The 16,776-nt window shown below is 39.3% G+C and overlaps 2 protein-coding genes across 2 annotated transcripts; both read left to right on the top strand.

The window, feature by feature from the left end:
• Nucleotides 1-1,240: 1,240 nt before the first annotated feature.
• On the top strand, nt 1,241-2,399 carry LOC122642359 (phenylacetaldehyde reductase-like). The gene is made up of 2 exons (XM_043835797.1): nt 1,241-1,439; nt 2,185-2,399. Exons 1-2 carry the CDS (start codon nt 1,307-1,309, stop codon nt 2,397-2,399), a joined length of 348 nt encoding a protein of 115 aa, XP_043691732.1. The 5' UTR covers nt 1,241-1,306.
• A 2,451-nt stretch (nt 2,400-4,850) lies between these two features.
• Nucleotides 4,851-7,274, top strand: LOC122642360 (phenylacetaldehyde reductase-like). Its single transcript, XM_043835798.1, has 4 exons — nt 4,851-4,913; nt 5,133-5,324; nt 5,778-5,946; nt 7,084-7,274. The coding sequence occupies exons 1-4, from the start codon at nt 4,851-4,853 to the stop codon at nt 7,272-7,274; spliced, it is 615 nt and encodes a 204-aa protein (XP_043691733.1).
• Nucleotides 7,275-16,776: the final 9,502 nt, after the last annotated feature.

Consider the following 16,776-nt stretch of genomic DNA (forward strand, 5'->3'; position numbering starts at 1 on the left):
CATGAAGGGTTCAGATCTACCCCCCATCCCCATGTGGATAGCAGATCTGAACTTAGTAGCCTAGGTGACACCAAGGTGACTTAGATCCAAGGTGACCAATGTCATTCCTATCAAAAGGATCCAAAATATAAACCTGATGACCTTTGTGTCCATATTTATAAGTTTCAATCATTTTTCATTGATACCCTTGTATGATTTGATATCCCCATTTACGAAGCATCTAGGCTGCTGGCAAGTGTTGTGGTTTACCTGGTGTGATGACAACTATGAATTTGATTGTCTACGACATTCTATGAAATTGCGTGTCAACAAAGATAGACCACAAAAACCAAAAAAGAAAAGAAAAAAAGGGTTAAACCTGAATATTGATTATCACAAGTTTCAGCTCCAAACAAGTAAACAAATTGTCTTAGTTAAAATTTTCAAATTGCAAGAATACCATTAAATCGTTATTGTATCGTCTCCTGTTCGTTGTCCGAACAGGATCGTTCTGTCCCCTCATATGGGGGTGCGAAACAACAACCTAACCCCCTGACCGAACATACTGCTCGAGGGAGATTAAATCATCATTTCGCACCCCCATATGAGGGGACAGGATGGTCCTGTTCAGGCAACGAACAGGAGATGATAAAATTAGAATACCACTAGCAATTTGTTAAATTTAAATACGGATCGAGTTTTTACCAAAAAAATAAATAAGGATCGAGTTTCCCTCCACCCATGGTGAATGGGATCTCATTCACCGCGGGGTGGGAGAGGGCTGGAAAAGGTATCGAGAGATATTTCGGAACATTCTAAAATCTTAAGAGCGGTTTGTGAACTCTAGGATGATGGGTGAACCGTTTTGTATGGATGGAGGGATACTTAGTCCTTTAAATAATAGATTAAAAAAAAGGATAAATTATATCTAAGATGCCCTAAATTTGCTGAAGGAGTTTTTTGGGTACCCTAAATTCAAAACAAGACTTCCACCAAAAAAAAAAAAAATTCAAAAAAGGAAGTTTGGAGTTCCTTCTTAGGGGATGGGCTCAGGTATGAAGGGATAGACACATGAGAGTACTGGCGTAGGCCACGCTCCCGACCAGAGAACTACTTCCCTTTACTTTATTTGGGGAAACTTTTAATTCAAGGCTTCCACAGCCGTGCATTTTAAAAAACTCATAATGCTATTGACAATTGACATGTGCTGCGGACATGTATGTCGGTAACTGATCCGGACACTACTTATACCATTCATTTCCTACTCTTTTCAACATTTCTTTTGTTCCATATCAGCAAACAAAGAGGGTAAGACCACAAGGAAACCATGGAATCAGAGACAATGAGCGGTACTGGGAAGACGGTGTGTGTCACAGGTGCTTCAGGGTACATTGCCTCATGGCTGGTGAAGCTTCTGCTCGCAAGAGGATACACTGTTAAAGCTTCTGTTCGTGACCCAAGTCAGTAGATATGTCTTAATTTTGAATCTCTCTATTCTTATTTCAGTTACTAAGCTTCATATTTACTGTCTCGTAGAGACGCTCTGTAATGTCTCTACTCCTTCATTTCTGTGCTACTTTCTACATACTTCAATTAGTTCTATTTCGAGTCTGTTTTGAATTATAGCATCATCCATTTCAAGGTTTTGCCTCAAATGTCATCCATTACTGGAGTATGCTGCTTTACTCTTCCTCATTGACATCGTAGAAATGCTCTGTTGTCTCTTTGCTCAGTCCTGAATCCAGGTAGTCTTATGGGGTCCTGCCCACAAATGATTTTTTGATCATATGGGTTTCTAGTAATAGCACAGTTCCAGTTTGTTAACCCTAGCAATTTCAATACATATATGTATATATCTTGGAGATTGTTACCCCTGTTTCTTTTGGTTTTGATGCACATAAAGCTTATTAATCTCATCTGAGTGCATTTCCTCCCAAATTAGATTCAAGATGATAGTCAACTTCTTTCATTCATTTCCTATTCTACATTAGGTGATAGAAAGTCCAAGTAAAGTTCATACTTCCAGGTTATGTTTTAAGGATGAACCACAAATAAAATGCCATTCAGCCATTGTCTCCCTATTCCATCATGACTGTTTGGTATCACACTTGTGACACAATTAAACATTCGAATGTCTAACTTATCTTTGCAGGCCAAGGATGCCTGTGTTACTGTTGTTTAAATTCAGTTCATATGCCATTGCAGATGATACAAAGAAGACTGCACATTTACTTGCTCTTGATGGGGCAAAGGAAAGACTTCATTTATTCAAAGCAAACCTAATGGATGAAGGATCGTTTGATTCTTTAGTGGATGGATGTGAAGGTGTTTTCCATACAGCATCTCCAGTTAATTTCGTAGACAAGAATCCACAGGTTCATTTCCATTACATCCTTGAGATAGTTTCAACTGCTATTTAGCATTTTATAACTTTTCTTAGCTACGAATTGTTACTGTCCATTTCTTTATTTTCTGATCGCCTTGATCTTGTGGTACTATGCTGGATTTCCTTCCCCACCCCTTCCTCTCTTGGCTTTGTTCTGCATGATTCTAAGCTTTTTCTCTTTTTTAATTGTCTGGGGGTAAGGCTGTGTACATTATGACCCTCCCCAGACCCCGCAGTGCCAGGAGCCTCATGTACTGGGTACACCCTTTTTTGGTTCATTTGAAGGGAATGTTTATTGAATTTTATCACTTTGAAAGTTACTCAGAACCCCCCCCCCCCCACTCACACACACACTGGGGACACTCTTTTTTGTTCATTTGAATGGAATGTTTGTGCAAGTTAGGAAACAAAACCGCATGCAGAATAACTTTCAAAGTGATAAATTCAATAAACAACTTCTATATATATATATATATATATATTTGAAGTTGTTAAAGTTCCATCTGGTCTGACTCTACCTGATCTTGGGCATAACCTTATCTTTAGATTGATTTGGGAAGCACTTCTAGAACTCAGGTTTGCTTTTTCTAAAAATTTCCTTCAGACTTTGGGAACCAGAGCCTGACCATATGCGTTATAGTTGCCTCCTTTATCAACTAAATTAATTGTTTTAGGGACCAGTATGTTCTAAAGATTGATAAGATTTTAGTTCAAGCCTTTCCAAGCTCACATAATGTACTTTTAGCTTCTATGATATTGCAATTGCAATTGAAGCGGATAAATATTCAGCCTACAACCTGATTTCTACGTGAGTTAAGGAATGAAATTCAATGCTTTTACATAGTAGCGCTTAAGCATTATCCTACATAGTGAGTTAAGGAATGAAAAAGTGATTGATTTTGCCATTTGGGTTAGAGATACAGGGCTGAAACCTGCCTCATGGAAAGGGATAACTTGAGGACTGCGGTGACAAATTTTGAGCCGCAAACTCAGATGCTGCATGTCACAGCTAGGAAAAAAATACACTAGGAGTTGCTGCTCTGAACTACTTCGGACATGTGGCAGCTGAATATTCAAGTTAGGGACTTTTGTATTAATTCTGTTTTATTCAAACATAGGTCCATCAATTGGTTCTCAGGTGTGTTGAAGAGTGAAAACAAAAGGGGGAAAAAAAATGCCGAGTTCTTTGTAGGATTTCAACCCAACAAGTGCCCACCCTTTTCATCAAGTTTTCCCCTTTCCATGTGGCAAGTTCCAGCCACTGCATGCTGTGCTGAAGCTCAAAAACTGCTAACTTTTTAATCCTAACATGTCTGTGCTTTTTATATGTTTGCACACATGTATATACATGATTACATCCAAACACACGAAAGCCCACAAAAGTCATGCTTATGTGTAGATGTTAATTTATTGCATTAAAATTTATGTAAAGTGGTGAACATGTGGATTGTGGAATATATGTTTATCACTGTACTAGAATGTGTGGGTCCTTTATCTCTCTTGGGGGGGGGGGGGGGGGCTGACCAGACCAGACTCCTTGAGAAATTGGACTTTGATTCTTTTGCCAATGTCTTTGTTTTGAGACCAATCCCATTTCGAAGTCCATGCAGCAACCAAAAAATGAGATTTTACCCCCACTTAAGTAGCAATTGTGCACATGTTCATTAATGGTAATCACATTATTGTCCAAAAATGATTTTTAGCCATAATAGTTAAATGAGTCTCGACCTTATCGTGGTTTTTCTATTATTCTAATTTATTTTGAATAGAAATATAAATGATACCAAACACCTGCAAAAACGTTGTTTTATCAGAAAAAAAAAATTTGATACCAAACAGAGCCTAACATAAGCATGGAATTTTAGGTTGTATGATGAGAATAGGTCTCCTTTGGATTTTTCTGTGGAAACTATAGAAAGCCAACAATTTAGAATGGAGAGAAAAGGAAAGATAATTGAAATAGATCAGTGCTAGTCTGCAAGCCATAATCCTACCAATACCCAGTATTTAGATGGCCAAGTAGGTGACAAATACTTTAATCAACTCAATCGTTAGTATAATGGGTGTGATTCTACTTGGTTTATCCTTATAACATCCTAGTTGCATTGGATTCTCGAAAACATAGGATCAAAACTATACTGTACTTCCTGAACTTCTACTCTGAAGTTCTATTGGCATTACATCATAAATAGTGACTAACTGTGATTGTGGAAAAAACCTTCGATGAAAAAACTGCTTAATCATGACTGGCTTCAAAGGTGGAAACTTTATCAGAACTTGACTCAGTTTTGCAACTAAGGATACTAATCTGAGCTACAATATGTACCCATCAGTTGGCTTAAGTGACATTCAGTTGTTGAGAAATAGGGCCACTTGAGTTCATTGATTGAATCGAAGTATGCCAAAATTCCTAGCTAAACTTATGAGCCCTAAATCCATATTGTGAGAAGGGAAGAGCTGTTTGGATTGTCCATGAACTTTTTGCATGGACTATTTTTGCCTGTTTAATGATGTTTGGCATCTCTATGTCTTCCTTGGCTCCATAATGGTTTGTTGCTTCTTTTAAAATTTATGTTTGACTAGCATCTCAGTAACCATTGGAATAATGAAAATGGACCTGATGTGGTCTCAGGATTTTCATCATATAGTTAAACATTCCCTTAGGTATTTACTTTTTTAGTTCACTAGTATAAATATTCTATATCCATATTAACCATTCGTGACTATTCTGATACATGTTCATTCTCTGTTTTACTATGCATTTCAGGACGAATTAATTGGTCCAGCATTGAAGGGGACACTTAATGTTCTTGGGTCCTGTGCAAAAGCTCCGTCTGTTAAAAGAGTGGTTGTAACATCCTCTGTAGCTGCAGTTGCATACAATAGAAAACCTCGAACTCCAGATGTGGTAGTTGATGAGACTTGGTTTTCAGATCCAGAGTTTTGCAAAGAGATTGAGGTGTGTGTGGTTGTGCAGTGTTGTTTAGCTCTTATTGTCTGGGCCCTTTAGGCCTTCAACTTGGTTCTGTGAGTGTCTTTCTTTGACTCATTTTTCTATCCCACTTAAGTTGTTTTGAAATTTCATTTTATGGAATATTTTTAGGGATGAATATATATATATATATTTATATATATAATCCATCTGTCCATAATGAAAATAAGGAGAGGGTTCCCTACACTGCTTGAGTGCAGTTTCGGGCGAATAAGGGAACCCCATTTGAAATCTGACATAAGGGGGAGGGGCACTTATGGCATATCACCCCCTCATATGAACAGAGTGATGTGGGGGGGTGCAATTTCATTTTTGAGCCGGCGTTGTATGAAACCTTTTCCCATGAAAATTTCTTTCTGTGTTGTGGATTTACTAATTTACTGGTCCAGTATATCTAATGAGCTTCTTATTCTCGTATAGACCGTCGGTTGGTATATAGTTTCGAAGACATTGGCTGAGGAGGCTGCATGGAAATTTGCAAAAGAGAAAGGGATGGACATGATTACAATAAATCCATTCATGGTGATTGGTCCTCTTTTACAGCCAACACTAAATGCATCTACAGGATTAATTCTGAAATTAATAAATGGTATGCTTTCCTATTATTAAAGTTTTTTTTCTCTCTGCTCCCATCCCCCTTAATCTCTGCTTTCTCTCACCCCCTTTTCTCCAATTGTGGAGGTAAACGTTTTCCCCAGTATATACTTATTTACCTAAAATGCTTTCTATGAATGACTAGTATTCTTAGATAACACAATTGTCTAACAAACTTAATTGAACAAATTATGGATCTATCTAAAATGAAACGTTACAAACCACTTCTATATAGAGGAATTGAAATTGAATACCACAAGCTCTTAGGAAAATGGAGCAACTAGTACCTTCAGAGATTCCTCGCTGTATGCTGTGTAAAAGAATTTTTCCTTAGGAGAAAAAAGCTAAACATCCTTACTATATGTCCTCACATGGTCGTGTCCCTTGCCCCATGGCAAACATGGAAGATAGGAGGTCCATGTGATAGTGGAAAGAACACTCATTTCACTGGTCAAACTTTAGCATGAAACAATAAAAAAAAATTTAAGTTAATGGTTTACAAAATTACAAGAATGCCATTTCATAATAATTCTAAGGCATTCTTATAATTTGTCACATTTTAGACACTTCCCCTATTTTTTTAGGGCTGAAACTTAACCATTGGAAAAGGTGTGGGGTCTTCTATCACATGGATCCACCAATCTTTGGTCATGGAAAGTTGTGATGGACATCAATCATCATATTGTGATAGTTCATATTCAGTAAACTAGTAAACTGGTATCACTATTATTTTTTTTGTTTTTGTTGTATATCTTTGTTGACACACACAGTTCCTAAGCAGGCAGCATGTCTGTTATTTGAACATAGGCCTTAAAATTCGTAGGATGTTGTATACAATCACATTCATAGTTGTCATGGCAGCAGGACAAGCTGTGGCACTGGCCAGCTGGCTTGAAGATGGACAGCAAGGCTAGATCCCTTGGCATAAAGGGAACTGGTCACCTTGGACCTGAAGGGGTACCCTGTTCTGTTGGCATCACCTTGACAACTATGATAAGATTTAATAGTTAGTTAAGGGAATATGTTACCTATGTGTTTTTAGAAAGAAAAACCAAAGTCTATTTTTTGACCTTGTCTTTTATTTTGTTATGTCACTCTTGTGATATAAGTGCCAATGTTTTAACTACTGCAGGAGCACAAGTATTACCCAATGAAACATTTGGATGGGTTAATGTTAAAGATGTTGCAAATGCACATATTCAGGCATTTGAGATTCCTTCAGCCAATGGAAGATATGTTTTAGCTGAGAGAGTTGCTCATTATTCAGAGATTGTGAAAACTTTGCAAGAACTTTATCCAACTTTGCACCTTCCCGAAAAGTAAGTTTTGCAATCCAGATAAGTCAATTGCTGGAATATTAACTGAAATAAATAAGATGACACTAAATTATAGTTACTTCTGGTGATATATTGGATCCCTTTTTGCTGACACCAATTTATCAAGTAAATTATGTTTTCTCTGTAATTTTACGTTATGAACTTTGGTATATGAACTGAGATTTGATATTTGACTTCTTGTAGTCACAAACTATATCATATTTCAATATAATTTGTAGGACACATCTCCCTGTAGGTTTTTACATGCCCTTCCATGCAGTGTCAGAGACGTCTAGACACTACTAGACACTCCTTTAGACCTCCTAAGGATTTCAACACTTGTGTAGTGTCTCCACACAGCAATCTGGAGGCTAGGGTTTAAATCCCTAATCGCAATGGAGACTAGTGTTTAAAACCCTAATTGTAGGAGAAAAAAGAGAGAAATTCATAACTCAAATCTCTTTGGATCGATCCATTGCCCTTCCCCTTAAGTTTCAATATATAGATGAGGGAACCTTCATCCTAAGTGAGGCCCATAAGCCAAGTGGTGGGATCCTATTAGGAGATCCTACTAGGGTTTAATTTTTGTCTCCCTTTTATTCACCAAAAAATATTGCAATTTAAGTGATAAGTAAACTATTTACTTATTACAATACCCTAGCCACCTCCGCCATTGCCTAAATGTCATTCTATGTGTTTACTTATTTTAAGGAAGCAAAGCTGTTTTTGAAGTTGCACTACACCTGCATCATCCGACTCATATTAAAAGTTGTCTCGTGCAATCTCATGTGTGGCCCTCATTATGTCAGATTTGGGTTTCCTGTAGTAAGAGAATTGCCCGTAGAGTATTTACCTGTTAGTCTCTCCACTTTTGTAGTTATTGTGTTGTGTTCATTTTCTATTACTTTTATTATTAATATGTTGTCTTTGCAAGGCCCCATGTAGCCGACCCCATTTAGTTGGGATAAGGCTGGGTTGTTGTTGTTGTAGTCTCTCCACTTTACAATATCATAGATTAATGGGCATAGAATACTAATATTGTCTATAACCTTATTCTGTCGTAAACATACAATCTGAAAATCTCGACCTTGGATTGGAAATAAACTTTATAAATTTTTTAATATAATTATTTAAATAATATTAATTAATTAAAACCATTAAGTACTTTACAAAATAACCACCGAGCTCAGAATCTAGTTCTTTAAAGGTTAAGAATTTTTTCTTGATTTTCTTCTTGAACAGGAAGTAGATTCCATATTGTGAATATCTCCCATTTGCTAGTGAACGTTGTGAATCCAGTACACCAATAATTAGCCGGTATTAGCATTAACTTCTTGTACACCAAAACTTACAAGATTCAAATTGTAATGATGAGGATCTCTTAAATCTAGAGACCAGAGTATCAATGATGAGTGTTATGGTTGAATAACAACAGATGACATTCCTTACACGATTCACATAATGATTCAGTTTGATACATCAGACACTTAACATATGAGTACTTACATTTGTATTTCTGAAATCTCATTCACTAGAAATATACAATGTAACAACGATTGAACTGAATGCTAGTTCAGTCCCTAGTTGCGATCAACTTAAAAGTCTAACCTTAAGGCATATACAAACATTCAAAAATTACAAGAATTAATTCAATTTAAACTATTCAAATTGGTTTGACACACATATCCAACAATCACCCTTAGTGTGCCTTGTTGTTGACTTGCTTTTAACCTGTATTACATGATATATCTAAGGTAAATGAGGAAGAGCACCATTGTAAGATAAACGATCTTAACTCTTGGATTTCTTCTCCAGTGAGCCCTTTGAATGATTTTTGTTGGTTAAGAAACCTATTCGGTGATTTAATGTGTACTATTCTCTCTATTGAGAAGATAAATATTGATTTTCTTTCTTGGCAGGTATGTTGATGACAAGCATTATGTGCCAACCTTCCAAGTTTCCAAGGAGAAAGCAGAAAGCTTGGGGATAAAATTCATCCCTTTTGAGGTGAGCTTGAAGGAAACCGTTGAAAGCTTCAAAGAAAAAGGCTTTTTAAGTTCTTGAAGCTTGTCCAATAGATGCCATTGTTGGATATGTGTCCATCAAACCTGGTTCATATTAATGAAACATATATTTTATTTCGTGCGTGGTATGTATTTTATTGGGCTTGTAAGTTGTTCTATGGGTTTTTCACCTAAAACGGTTCTCGGCTAGGGACAAGACCATACATCCCGTTCATATGACCGTCACATTGTATGTTATCAGAAATGAGTTTTTGATGTATAGATGTGGATACACATACTGTGTGTGTATAAAAAAGAATTTGGTAAGAATCTCACATGTGCTACTACCAGTTGTGTGAGAACGAGATTTGTTCCTGTCATTTGACCTTCGACATGGGAGATCCTATTCATTGCAATGATGGGTTACTTCTTTTGGTAAGCCAATGGTTGACGTCCTACATACTATATATTGGTGCACTGGACACGTGATCATGCATTGTTAATGAAAGACATGCTCAATATGGAATCCACTACCGTTAATTCGAGAATATCAAGGAGAGAGAAAGTTTATGATTGATCGGACAAAAATTTGGTACCGGTATCTTTTTGGTAAATTATTTATAAAATTATTTTGCAATCTATGGTGGGGGATTCAAATATGAATTCTGATGAGGTGGCAGGGCAAAATATTCTCAGGATCTTCCCCTTATTCGCCCTTCTATTTTAAATTTAAACGCCAATGATGGGTTGACCCATAGTCTGAGGCGTGGGTCAGGTCGAGGGGGTATCATGCTTTGGGCCATGGCCGAGTTTTGGCTCATAGAGGTGGGTCTTCCTTGGGAGCTCGGGTGGCTTCTCCTCGTGGGGGAAGGCATGTTGGGGGTGCTTTCTCCTGTGTGGGTCAACTTGAGATGGATGTGTTGGATGCAGGGGGCAGTTTAGAAGTGGTTTTACCAGCGGGGGAGTCTCATGTGGTTGAGGATATAGCCCCTACATCTTTTCATGACGGTATGGTGATTGTGCAAGCAGCGGACGTGGTGGACATTGATAAGTCTGCTTTGACGACAAAGGAGGCTGCTCAACTATAGTCAAAGCAGCGTAGAGGGAAGAAAGTTCAGGAAGTGGAATTGCCTGGTTGCAAGCAGTCTAAGCACTTGGCTTCTTACCCTAATCCCTAAACCCCATACCCTATACCCTAAATCCTATACCCTAAATCCTATACCCTAAACCCTAAACCATAAACGCTATACCCTATACCCTATACCCTATACCCTATACCCTTTACCCTTATCCCTTACCCTAAACCCTAAACCATAAACCCTAAACCCAATACCCTATACCCTATACCCTATACCTAAACCCTAAACCCTAAACCCTAAACCTTAAACATATATCGTATACCATATACCCTATACCATATACCTTATACCCTATACCCTATACAGCGTAGAGGGAAGAAAGTTTAGGAAGTGGAATTGCCTGGTTGCAAGCAGTCTAAGCACTTGGCTTCTTACCCTAAACCCTAAACCCCATACCCTATACCCTAAATCCTATACCCTAAATCCTATACCCTATACCCTATACCCTATACCCTATACCCTATACCCTATACCCTATACCCTATACCCTTCACCCTTATCCCTTACCCTAAACCCTAAACCATAAACCCTAAACCCAATACCCTATACCCTATACCTAAACCCTAAACCCTAAACCTTAAACATATATCGTATACCATATACCCTATACCATATACCTTATACCCTATACCCTATACCCTATACCTTATACCCTAATCCCAATACCCTAAACCCTAAACCCTATACCCTATATGGAATACCCTATACCCTATACCTTCTACCCAATACTCTATACCCGAAACCCTATACCTTAATACCTCCGACAAAATAGATGAAATAGACGAAAGTGCCACATAAGCAGCACTCTTCTTAATACCTCTAAGGTTCTAGAAGAGGACCTTCATTGGACAACTGCTGATTTAGAAGCCAATCGATCAAACCGCTTGCAACCAGGCTTCCTGAAATTTCTTCCCTCTATGCTGCTTCGACTAGACCGGAGCAGCCTCCTTCTCAGCCGCCAAAGCAGACTTAACAATATCCGCCACCTCCGCTGCTTGCACAATCATCATACTATCGCGAAAAGATGTAGGGGCAATGGCCTCAACCACATGAGACTCCCCTGCCTATAAAACCACTTCTAAACTACCCCCTGCATCCAACACATCCACCTCACATTGACCCACATAGGAGGAAGCACGCCCAACATGCGTTCCCCCACGAGGAGAAGCTGCCTGAGCTCCCAAGAAAGACCTGCCTCTATGAGCCAAATTAGACGAAAGCGCCACATGAGCAACACTCTTCTTTAAACCTCTAATGTTCCAAAAGAGGACCTTCATTGGACAACTGCTGATTTAGAAGCCAAGCCTCAAACCGTTTGCAACCAGGCAATTCCACTTCCTGAACTTTCTTCCCTCTACGCTGCTTTGACTACAGTTGAGTAGCCTCCTTCTCTGCCGCCAAAGCAGACTTATCAATGTCCACCACCTCCGCTACTTTCACAATCACCATACCGTCACGAAAAGATGTAGGGGCAATATCCTCAACCACATGAGACTCCCCTGCCTGTAAAACCACTTCTAAACTGCCCCCTGCATCCAACACATCCACCTCACGTTGACCCACATAGGAGGAAGCACGCCCAACATGCCTTCCCCCACGAGGAGAAGCCACCCGAGCTCCCAAGGAAGACCCACCTCTATGAGCCAAAAGCAGGCCATGGCCCAACGCATGATGCCCCCTCGACCTGACCCATGCCTCGGACCATGGGTCAACCCATCATTGGCTTTTAAATTTAAAATAGAAGGCCGAATAAGGGGAAGATCCTGAGAATATTTTTCCCTGCCACCTTATCAGAATTCAATTTTGAATCGCCCACCACAGATTGCAAATAGTTTTGTAAACAATTTACAAAAATGACACTGGTATCAAATTTTTGTCCAATCAATCACAAACTTTCTCTCTCCTTGATATTCCCGAATTAACGATAGTGGATTCCATGTTGAGCATCTCTGTCATTAATAATGCGTGATCACGTGTCTAGTGCGCCGATATATAGTCTGTAGGACATCAACCATTGGCTTACCAAAAGAAGTGACCCAACATTGCAACGAATAGGATCTCCTAGGTCAAAGGTCAAATGACAAGTACGAATCTCGTTCTCACACAACTGGCAGTAGCACATGCGAGATTCTTATCAAATTCTTTTCTATACACACACAGTATGTGTACCCACATCTATGCACCAAAAACTCATTTCTGGTAACATACGATGTAATGACCATATGAACGGGATGTATGGTCTTGTCCCTAGCCGAGAACTATTTTGGGTGAAAACCCATGGAACAACTTACAAACCCAATAAAATACATGCCATGCACGAAATAAATAAACGTTTCATTAATATGAACCGGGTTTGATGGACACATATCTAACAATGGCATCTATTGGACAAGCTTCAAGAACTAAAAAAGCCCTTTGAAGCTTTCAACGGTTTCCTTCAGGCTCACCTCGAAAGGGATGAATTTCATCCCCAAGCTTTCTGCTTTCTTCTTGGAAACTTGGAAGGTTGGCACATAATGCTTGTCATCAGCATACCTGCCAAGAAAGAAAATCAATATTTATCTTCTCAATAGAGAGAACAGTACACATTAAATCACTAAATAGGTTTCTTAACCAACAAAAATCAATCAAAGGGCTCACTGGGGAAGAAATCCAAGAGTTAAGATCGTTTATCTTACATTGGTGCTCTTCCTTATTTACCTTAGATATATCATGAAATACAAGTTAAAAGCAAGTCAACAACAAATCAAACTAAGGGTAATTGTTGGATATGTGTGTCAATTAAAACCAATTTGAATAGTTTAAATTGAATTAATTCTTGTAATCTTTGAGTGTTTGTATATGCCTTAAGGTTAGACTTTTAAGTAGATCGCAACTAGGGACTGAATTAGCATTCAGTTCAATCATTGTTACATTGTATATTTCTAGTGAATGAGATTTCAGAAATATAAATGTAAGTACTCATATGTTAAGTGTATGATGTATCAAACTGAATTATTATGTGAATCTTGTAAGGAATGCCATCTGTTGTTATTCAGCCATAACACTCATCATTGATACTCTGGTCTCTAGATTTAAGAGGTCCTCATCATTGCAATTTGAATCTTGTAAGTTTTGGTGTACAAGAAGTTAATGCTAATACCGGCTAATTATTGGTGTACTGGATTCACAACGTTCACTAGCAAATGGGAGATATTCACAATATGGAATCTACTTCCTGTTCAAGAAGAAAATCAAGAAAAAATTCTTAACCTTTAAAGAACTAAATTCTGAGCTCGGTGGTTATTTTGTAAAGTACTTAATGGTTTTAATTAATTAATATTATTTAAATAATTATATTACAAATTTTATAAAGTTTATTTCCAATCCAAGGTCGAGATTTCCAGATTGTATGTTTACGACAGAATAAGGTTATAGACAATATTAGTATTCTATGCCCATTAATCTATGTTATTGTAAAGTGGAGAGACTACAACAACAACAACTCAGCCTTATCCCAACTAAATGGGGTCGGCTACATGGGTCCTTGCGAAGACAACATATTAATAATAAAAGGAAACGAAAATGAACACAACACAATAACTACAAAAGTGGAGAGACTAACAGGTAAATACTTTACGGGCGATTCTCTTACTACAGGCAACCCAAATCTAACATAATGAGGGCCACACATGAGATCGTACGAGACAACTTCGAATATGCATCGGACGATGCGGGTGTAGTGGAGCTTCAAAAATAGCTCTGCTTTCTTTAAATAAGGAAACACATAGAATGACATTTATGCAATGGCGGCGGTGGCTAGGGTATTGTAATAAGTAAATAGTTTACTTATCACTTAAATTGCAATATTTTTTGGTAAATAAAGGGGAGACAAAAATTAAACCCTAGTAGGATCACCCAATAGGATGCCACCAGTTGGCTAATGGGAGCAATATCTCTTAATCCAATCATCAGATTTTGGCGATCTAATATTGTCAGAAAGGTTTTCGCGAGTACTATCTGATGGCATAGACATCGGTTGTAAATTATGTTGAAAATGTTCTGAAAATAAGAGAGAGATATAAATTAATTTTATAGGATGGAAAATGTGTTTTCTGGCGTACCTACCTTAAGGATGCTGTCAAGCTTTTATTGGCAAGGCTAATTAAAGAGGGGCAAAATTTAGAGCCTACAGTGTCATAAATTTTTTTTGGGGGGGGGGGGGGGTGGGGTGTTGCTTAGAGGCGATTGTTATATACACAGACCTACACTGTGCAGCTAGGTGTTGTTTTTGAATTAGAAAATTGGGTTAGTATCATATTACACAGACCTTCATTGTGCATTTAGATGCTGTGTCTGGATTAGAAAACTGGATTAGTTGAGGCTCTCTTTATTGCAATGTAAAATAGGAAAAGTTGAACCCAATTTTTTTTGGGCCAAATGTTCTCTGTGCCAGGGGCGCAGGCTACCCTGTGGCACAGAGAACATCAACCCTTTTTTTTTTTAAAAAAAAAAAGGTGTTTTATTGGAAGTAAAAGAAGAGATGTAATCACTTAAAGCTCTAAAGGGATCCACAATTATATACCCAAATACTGTAAAGTAGAAGTAAAATATTTCCTCTACTTTGGGTGAGGGGGGTTGTTTCTAAACAGTGGTGTAGCTGGGTGACATGTATGGTGGGCTAGAAAACTGGATTCAACTTGAATGGTAGCTAAGGCTGTTGCGTCAAGAAATCGTCGAGCGGTCCTGCGAGTGCCATCACCTGCAAGTGGACCAAAGGGGTCAATCAGAGAGAACCGGTGTGGTCCCGGCCTAGGGCTCTCCGATGCCAAAGTTAGGTCTCCTGGCGCAAATAGATGAATAGTGATTATTCAGTATGAGTTTTGATCTCCCCTGATGGGGTTGCGTACCTTGCCTTTTATAGTAGCATATGGCGGTGTGGAGAGTCCCCGTTTGATGGCGATTGTGCCGTTGAGTGGATAGAGGCTCTGGGTAACGGGGCTCTATCCTGATTGGCCATCTCCCCGTGAGAGGGAGTGTCCTGGTGGCATCAGGATCCTTGGTGGATAGATACCCGTGTGTGGTGATAACGTCCTTGGTGCTTGAATCCCGTCTGGATGACGTGACCTCTAAGCGGCGGTCTAGAGTCCTGGTAGTGACATGAGTCTTAGCGATACGATCGGATCGTAGATGGGTGGCCCCCACCTCACGTGTCCACGATGTTGTGCCTGGGTGCAGGCTGCGCCTGGGTGAGGCTGCGCCTGGATGTGTGGCTGCGCCTAGGTGAGGCCGCGCCCAAGTGGTGGCCGTGCCTGAGTGAGGCCGCGCCCTGGTGAGGAGGCCGCGCCCTGATGCGGGGCCGCGCCCGAGTGGTGGCCGCGCCCCCGAGTGGTGGCCGCGCCCCCGAGTGGTGCTGGGACCCCGGTTCGTTCCCCTTAGCTATGGAGCGGGTTGTCTGTGACACGTGGCGGTCGTTGATTGGCCCGGTGAATATTGGATGTATCAAAGGCTCTATTCATTGCAATGGTAAATGGGTAAAAGATTAACCCTAAGAAAAAAATGGATGTAAAGTTCTACCATGGATCCCACAATTTTGTGCCCCAAGAATGGAAAGTAAGGGAAGCAAAATATTTCCCCTACTTCATCCTACTTCCAAGCATTTCACATCAAAATAAAAGCAGCCTAACTAGATTATCACCTGCCAATAGGAAACTCCTGTGCAATAGCTATGGAATTGATTGAGTGCAGCTCAGGTTCTTGTACAAGAACCATTCTCATACGGCCTTAACCGCACAGATGGAATCTAAGATAGGTGGGACCCACACATGGATTCTATTTGTGCGGCTCAGGCCCTTACAAGAACCTGAGTTAGCCTCAATGAAAATGGTCATGACAGAATGTTTCTTGTGAGAGATTTTTTTCTCAAACCTTTTCAGAACACGTTCACATTGAATCACTTCTACATCTACCTTGTATCTTTACATGCCAATGCATTTCACCGTAAGTTAGATGAAATGAAAAATATAGAGAACTGATTCAATGTGAACAGGTGGAAGAAGCTTCATCCAACAGTGATTAAAATCCTCTACAGTGCAGGCATCTTGTGTTGCACTACAGTGTAGACCTGAGAGCTCAACAGGTGGAACAAGCTTCATCCAACTATGCGAGCTCAATGCAAGGCAATTTTTTTTTTCTTTCCTTTCGAGCTCGGCACCGTTGGATATCGCAACTTCCACGTGTCGAGTTCTCAGGTCTGCACTACAGTGCACCGCAAGATTAGGGCACTGCAGAGGGTTTTTTCCCCCAAGGAAACAGCCTCTCCACACACATACACAAAAAACAAAACAAAAAAAAGGATTTAAGGCTATGAACATATGCCCCTCTCTAA

The sequence above is a fragment of the Telopea speciosissima genome, chromosome 10 (assembly GCF_018873765.1).
Source record: "Telopea speciosissima isolate NSW1024214 ecotype Mountain lineage chromosome 10, Tspe_v1, whole genome shotgun sequence".
Taxonomy (NCBI): domain Eukaryota; kingdom Viridiplantae; phylum Streptophyta; class Magnoliopsida; order Proteales; family Proteaceae; genus Telopea; species Telopea speciosissima.

What these genes read in the sequence shown, in the direction of transcription:
- LOC122642360 (XM_043835798.1), top strand. Translation starts at nt 4,851, where the DNA reads ATGGACTATTTTTGCCTGTTTAATGATGTTTGGCATCTCTATGTCTTC. An exon ending in AGTTTTGCAAAGAGATTGAG is followed by an intron (nt 5,325 to 5,777) that starts GTGTGTGTGGTT and finishes ATTCTCGTATAG; the next exon opens with ACCGTCGGTTGGTATATAGT. An exon ending in AATTCTGAAATTAATAAATG is followed by an intron (nt 5,947 to 7,083) that starts GTATGCTTTCCT and finishes TAACTACTGCAG; the next exon opens with GAGCACAAGTATTACCCAAT.
- LOC122642359 (XM_043835797.1), top strand. Translation starts at nt 1,307, where the DNA reads ATGGAATCAGAGACAATGAGCGGTACTGGGAAGACGGTGTGTGTCACA. An exon ending in AGCTTCTGTTCGTGACCCAA is followed by an intron (nt 1,440 to 2,184) that starts GTCAGTAGATAT and finishes ATGCCATTGCAG; the next exon opens with ATGATACAAAGAAGACTGCA.